Genomic DNA, 7572 nt, shown 5'->3' on the forward strand with positions numbered 1-7572 from the left:
GTGTGACGCACACGGCAGCCCTGCAGAAGCAGGAAGCGCGCCCGAGATACAGACGCTTCAGAGCCGAATGAGGCGTCTACCTTTATATGTCTATGGTTTTAGCCATAGACATATAAAGGTAGACGCCTCCTCTGGCTCTGAAGTGCAGCTGGAAATTTCCGCGTGCGTCACAGAAGGGGGCGTTCAGTAGGCCAATCAGAGGCAGGTGGGGGCGGGACAACCTAGATTCTGACAAGTCCTGGAAAAGACGCGCTGTGATTGGCCAGTAGTCTACACGCTGTGATTGGCCAGTGCCCGTTCCCCCCGGAAATATGGCGGCCACCATACGAAACAGGTCGCTCCAATGAACTGCAGCGGCCAATGAGGTGTCTAGGTTTCTATATCGATGGATTTAGCAGAAAGTTTGAGGATCCAATGGAGTTAGCTGGTTTTGTCAGAAGCGCTTTTTAATACTTTTCATTGGTTCGATATTGTTTTTACCAACACACAAGGGTGTTCAATAGCACTGATTTATGGGGGGAAAAAATGCAAAAGCGTCAAAATGGAGTTAGCTGGTTTCTGCCTGACAGCAACACTTTATTGCACTAAGATATATTACACTTCCCATCATGATAACACCCTACATGTCTTTGCCCCATCTCCATCATGATAACACCCTACATGTCTTTGCCCCATCTCCACAGGTGGAACTCATCATGGCGAGTAGCCTCCAGTTCAGCTGGACAGGACATGACAACAAAATGTTCTGTAAAAGTGCCTTCAACGATTAAATCATGCCTGGGCTTGTTTTTCTATACTGTGCAAAATATAGCTGTGCAAATTCATAAAGTGCAAACATGCTGTCCAAACATGATTCAATAAATGAGGGTTGAATTTATTAGGTAACAGATGACCTCTCTCTGTTATTGACAGTATGAATAGTAAGCATTATTATTCTTAGCGACAGACTCACTGCTCATTGGTGGAAGCTTGTTTAGTTGCTCTACTAGAGCTCTCTGACGTCTAACAACCAACCAGTCCACAAGATGATACATGATTATATAAACATTTAAACATAACATAAATACCAGTAGCCTATACAGTATACTGTGTGTGTGTGTGTGTGTGTGTGTGTGTGTGTGTGTGTGTGTGTGTGTGTGTGTGTGTGTGTGTGTGTGTGTGTGTGTGTGTGTGTGTGTGTGTGTGTGTGTGTGTGTGTGTGTGCATGCATGCGTGCATATATATATATATATATATATGTACGTATATACATATACATACACACACAGAGAGAGAGAGAGAGAGAGAGAGAGAGAGAGAGAGAGAGAGAGAGAGAGACTTGTTATAGTTAATTTAGTTGATTCATTTTATTCACTTTTTTTCTCTCCCTCCACTGTAAACACCATGTTACATAGCATAAAGCAGATAGCCGCTGAACACGTTGTGGTTGTTTGTGTCATCGGCCAGCTTGTACTTGTCCCACCTGCCACTAGGGGGCAAACGCATGTCTACCGTGTCCCCTGCCTCCAGCTCTAGGATCATTCCGTTGGATATGTACACGTACCAGCTCTTAATCCCATCGTGACGATTGTACGCGTAGTTGTTGATGAGCAGCTGGTCGTTTTTGTACATGTTGATGCTCACAGCCTCCGGTTCGCTCGCCGTCGCCTTCTGTGCCGCGGTGAATGTGAAGTGGTAGACTCCTTTCACTGGAGCTGTGAAGATACCTGGGAGAATATACGCACACACGCACACACGTTTGTTTTGCCATATCGTCACCTTGCTAAACTAATGGCCTAAGTAATTTCTTGAGGAAAATTATATTTTTGCTAAGTCAGTTCCTCATGACACTGGCCACCTCTGGTAAAAAAAAAAAAACTCATCATGGCGAGTAGCCTCCAGTTCAGCTGGACAGGACATGACAACAAAATGTTCTGTAAAAGTGCCTTCAACGATTAAATCATGCCTGGGCTTGTTTTTCTATACTGTGCAAAATATAGCTGTGCAAATTCATAAAGTGCAAACTTTCACTGGAGCTGTGAAGATACCTGGGAGAATATACGCACACACGCACACACGTTTGTTTTGCCATATCGTCACCTTGCTAAACTAATGGCCTAAGTAATTTCTTGAGGAAAATTATATTTTTGCTAAGTCAGTTCCTCATGACACTGGCCACCTCTGGTAAAATCGCCCATCTCCTAATTGAAAAGGATCATGCTGTTCCCTCCCCTTTTAGTATAATGGCCTAACTCCCTAGTGTGACTTAAGCCAAAATAGGCCATTTTTCCATGTGACTTAGGCCAAATTATTTACTGGTTTAGGCAAATTTTTTTTACAATGTTTTTTGGCCTAAGTCAGCTTTAATCCTATTTAAACCTATTTAAATCTCTTATGTTACATAACTGACAGACAGTGTTATTTTTATTTTAATAGTCATAATTTGTTATAAACATTTTGGGTGAAATGATTACGAAATATCATATAGTTTTGTTTTGGATCAGTTTTTTTTTATTTTTCCTGAAAAAAAACTTTAAAAAATGACATAGGCCATTAGTTTAGCAAGGTGACGATATTATACTTGTGAGGACATCAACAATGTTATAAATACCAGTTCTCTAATTCCATCTTGCCAATTGATTTCATTGTGAAACATATTGCTGTATGTTATTTTAACTCATTCACTGCCAAGGAACATTTTGACGACTTTTCTTTTCCAAAGGCCCAGACTGCCAAGGGCGACGTTTACGACGTTTTGTGTTTTTTGATGTTTCCACTAGATGGCGCTCTTCGCTAACACTTGAGTGACCATTTCATCCCCAGATAAACACAGAACCAGGAGATCACGTGATCCCAAGATGTACTGCTCCATTCACTCCCTGGTTAACATATTTGGGAAATGGCCTGTATCTTGCCTCCTGTGTTTTACTATGTATTTTTGACGAGACGTGCTACTTTCAACTGCCTATAACAAGCGAACGGCTCTTTTTTTAAATTAATTTTTTGCGTAAGCACAGTGAAACCCTCAGTGATTAGCAACGATCAGGGGATCGATCATACTGGAGATAAATATTCTGTGACTATTTGAAAAGGTAAGAAAGTCGAAAAATCGCTGGTAGTAGAAGATTTATTTATGTATTTATGCTGGCAGTGAATACGTTAATTTACTATTTGTTTTAATGTCTGATAGATATATAAGTTAATATGACACAGCCTAAGGCTCTATTCGACTGCGATAACTAAGTGAACCATGCCTGGCCATGAAACATATTTCACAGGTTTCTGGATTTGTTTCGTAAGCATTTTGTCTTTTAAATCTTTTACCTGACCCACTGTCAATGTTTTGCTTTCCTTCTTGTTGTGTCATTGCTCTTATGTGCCTTATATTGTTGTCCATTGTACAGCACCTTGTAACATTGTTTTGAAAAGGTGCTTGCCTTTATAAATAACATTGACTTACTTACTGACTACTTTCCATTTCTCTACGGCTGGGTTTCAGATCAGGTTCTCATGACCTCATAATGTGGGCCCTGCTCAGGAGGTGCTACTCAGAGCTCATACTGTAAAATGTTTCTAAAATAGGTAGAATAGCAGATCTACAAGCTTGTAGATGATATGCTATAATGCTTCTTTATGTTTTTTTCTTTATGTACCTCTCCCTTCAGGGGTGGTTCTGTTCATCACGGAAAGTTTCAGGTTCTTGAAGGTTCTGGGTTTTACCCTTCATTGTGGAAAAGAGCCTTTAAATCCCAACCAGGGTTCCAAATCAGGCTCTATGCACAGCAGCCATTTTGGAAATAAATTGGGCCCCTGCTGTACTTCCTTCACAGGTGTTACCAATGATACTAATGAAGGCTCTGTTCCATTTAGTGTAGCACAGTGGCTCTCAAACGGTTCAGTTTGCACAGTGGTTCAAGGACCCCCATAACTCTAAGAGTGTACAAATGGAACCAAATGCCCGCAAGGGGTCCATTTGAAACCCCCTCAAGGCACCATGAGGGGTCCCTGGACCACACTTTGAGACCCACTGGTGTAGCAGAGTGTTTCCAGTGAGTCAACACCCTGACTCTGTTTGACCAGAATGGAACAGAGCCTTCATTAGTATCATTGGTAACACCCTGTGAAGGAAGTAAGACGTTTATCTCTTTCCTATATGGCTGCTGTGCACAGAGCCTATTGTACCTTATCTGTAAAGAAAAAGACCCTAATGAACTGATCAAGGGACACACGTTTGTCCTTATTTTGGGGGGGAATCAATCAATGACCCACATCTTATGAGTTCCAACAGCTCATATACATATACTATAATACAGGTTGTTAACCACTTAAAGGGGTAGTTCACCCAAAACATAAAGTATTTTCTATCGATTACTCACCCCATGGTTCCGGTAGGAGACACAAAGGAGACTCGTTGTGTCTCCTGCCGGAACCCACTGCTCGTCTAGACTTTTTTCACTGACGAAAACCAAATAAAAACTAAGCTGTGATGACAAAAACTAAGACTAGTGGAGAAGAGATCCAGTAGAAAAGTAAAAGACAAGTCATTCTATGTTTGGTTGCGCTCGGTTGCTCTGAAAATAGCCGATCTACAAGTTCACAACAAGTCGTGAGCTTGTAGATCGTCTTTTTTCAGCATGCAACCAAGTGTAAAATCATACACTACGACGCCATCAAGGCACCGCCAAAACACATTTTAGTCGACTAAATCAACTGTAGATTTAGCTGCCAAAAATGTTGTGAAATGCGAACCTTCGGGGACAGAGCCTTCAGTGTGGCAGCCCCCCCCCACCCTGTGGAACTCCATCCCAATATCTCCAACACTGGACTCTTTTAAAGCTGCCTTGAAAAGACACCTGTTCTCTCAGGCTTATGGCATATAGTTGTTTGTTGTTTGTTGTTTGTTTGTTCATTTGTCTGTTAGTTGTTCATTGTTTTGATGTAAAGCGTCCTTGGGTTTATGAAAGAAACTATATCAATTCAAGCTATTATTATTATTATTATTTAGTCGACTAAAGCATTTCAGATGACTAAAATATGACTAAAACTAAATGGCATTTCATTCAAAAGACTATGACTAAGAGAAAATCAATCCTAATCCCCAGAGTCCCCATCCTACCTGTAGAGGGATTGTATGCGTTGCCGATGTTGGTGATCACCCTTTTATACACCAGAGTGCTTCTGGATTTAAACGGTCCAACTTGTCCATCGTCACTCAAACCAGCAGAGAAGGCCACCTTCGGTCTGTCTGTCAGTCACAAGAAGCACGATCACAACGTTTATGACATTTTAAAAGCATCAATTAGTCTGTATTATGACATCTGTTGTGTTGCAGTGTAGCAGTATATAGTTTACATCTAACTATCAGCTTCAACGACACAAAGTGTTCACGCCCATTCCAGAGACGGACTCGCCTCACTAGTCCTGCCTGATTTATGAGCACTCATCATGGGCATTTACCTATAACAACTAGGAGCAGTGAGCAGCGGCAGCATATATCTATCCATCCTTCTGTCCGTCCTATCTATCTATCTATCTATCTATCTATCCTCCATTTTCCTCCACTTCGGTCTTACTGACTGTCAGCTTGGTTTCAGCTTAGCAAGGTTGTAATTGGTAGACCGGTTTCTGAACTGTCCGGAGCCCTCCTCTGAGACAGAGTTAGAGCCATCTGATAAGGAGCATTTATGACGACCAAATATATGAGGATATGGTTGAAAATGGGTGAAGTGGCCCTTTAAGAAAATCATACATATTCAAGCAGTTTTTAACATTTCTCATGGCGATGGATATGGATCAAATATACAGTAAATGACACTATAAAAACAGTATCCATTGTCAAAGCCAGCTGAAGTAATAAACAGGGGCTTTGCAGCTCCGCATGGCCCTTGTACTTAACGCTAAAGTAAGTCCTCTTTCAACACGTCCCTCTCGTACCTGCATTCACAGAACATCCCTCCTGCTCAAATTACCTCCACTCCCTTTCTTCAAGACCTCCACGCTGCTCTCGCTGGTGCTCAGTCTGGTCTGAAGGACTTGGACTGTTTTCTCGCTGGTGCTCAATTTGACGGCAATTTCTGAGAAAAAGAAATTAGAGAGATATCATGTTAAACTGTGAAATATTTTAAACACATTTCAGCCTGTACATTTACAACTTCTTGAAGCTCCTTTTTTTCCAACACATTTACTTAAGTACTGTACTTAAGTAAAATGTTGAGGTATGTGTACTTTACTTGAGTATTTCCAATTTCCAATACTTTTACTCCACTACATCTCAGAGACAAATATTGTACTTTTACTCCACTACAATTATTTGAAAACGTTAGTTACTTTGCAGATATAAATTATGATATTCTAAAACATACATTAACCACTTCAGCCCTATTTTATACATAGGCTATTTGAAAATAGCAGATCTACAAGCTCACTATGCGAAACGTAGTAAGCTTGTAGATCGGCTATTTTCAAACATTCTAGTACTTTTACTTTTGGTACTTCAAGTATATTTTGATAGCAATACTTTTGTACTTTTTCTCAAGTAGTATTTGGAACACAGGCCTTTTACTTGTAAAGTAGGAGTATTTCTACATCGCGGTATTAATACTTTTACTTAAGTAAAACATCTGAGTACTTCCTCCACCACTGCATCTTAGCCGTCCTAACCTGCGTTTTCCTTCCCCATTCCTTCCACCTCGTTCTTGGCGACGTTCAGCTCGACCCTCAGATCGGTCACCAGGTCCATCTGCTTGTTGGCCTCTCTCTCCACGCCCGTCAGACTGGCCCTCTGCTCCGCCACGGTGAGGGTCAGCTGATACACCATGTCTCTCAGCCCCTTCACCTCGCTCCACACGTCAGGCAGAGATGGGGTTCCACCTTATGTGGAGGAAGTATACACACATTTTGTTTTTACTTGAGTAAAAGTATCAATACCTCAATGTAGAAATACTCTGATCAGCCTGGTATTCAGAATTGACTTGAGTTAAGGTACACAAGTACTGGCATCAAAATATACTTAAGTTACCAAAAGTAAAAGTACTCAACATGCAGATTGTCCCATGTCAAGTTTTCAAAAATGTATACAAATCTTTCGAAAATTATATATATATTTAAAAAAATATATAATAATAAGAGTAGTAATGTTTGAAAACAGCAGATCTACAAGCGCACAACGTGTCACGATGCAACGCGTTGTGATCTTGTAGATCTGCTATTTTCAAATAGCCTATGTATAAAATAGGGCTGAAGTGGTTAATGTATGTTTTATAATATATAGTAATTTATATCTACAAAGTAACTAGTCAGTCAAGTTTTCAAATAATTGTCGTGGAGTAAAAAGTAAAAAATTTGCCTCTGAGATGTAGTGGAGTAGAAGTAAAAAGTATTGCAAACTGGAAATAATAAAGTAAAAAAAGTAACTCAACCTTGTACTTAAGTACAGTACTTGAGTAAATGTATTTAGTAACCTTACACCACTGGTATACCTGGTTCATCGTTGGTCTGTCTCTCGTCGTTGTCTCCCAGTTCGCTGTCTCCCCGAACGCCAGGCTCACACACACACAGCAGTATAAAGACCAGCAGCGCTCCACGACCCTTCAT

General features: G+C 40.7%; 1 protein-coding gene across 1 annotated transcript; it reads right to left on the bottom strand.

Moving 5' to 3' along the window:
• Nucleotides 1–1386: 1386 nt before the first annotated feature.
• On the bottom strand, nucleotides 1387–7572 carry LOC308090963 (uncharacterized protein; the record flags this gene model as incomplete). The annotated part of the gene is made up of 5 exons (XM_080436235.1): nucleotides 1387–1706; nucleotides 5096–5224; nucleotides 5949–6053; nucleotides 6640–6849; nucleotides 7458–7572. The coding sequence occupies 5 exons, from the start codon at nucleotides 7570–7572 to the stop codon at nucleotides 1387–1389; spliced, it is 879 nt and encodes a 292-aa protein (XP_080292361.1).

The sequence above is a fragment of the Gymnoscopelus braueri genome (genome assembly GCF_963280865.1).
Source record: "Gymnoscopelus braueri genome assembly, chromosome: 8".
In the NCBI taxonomy this organism is placed as follows: domain Eukaryota; kingdom Metazoa; phylum Chordata; class Actinopteri; order Myctophiformes; family Myctophidae; genus Gymnoscopelus; species Gymnoscopelus braueri.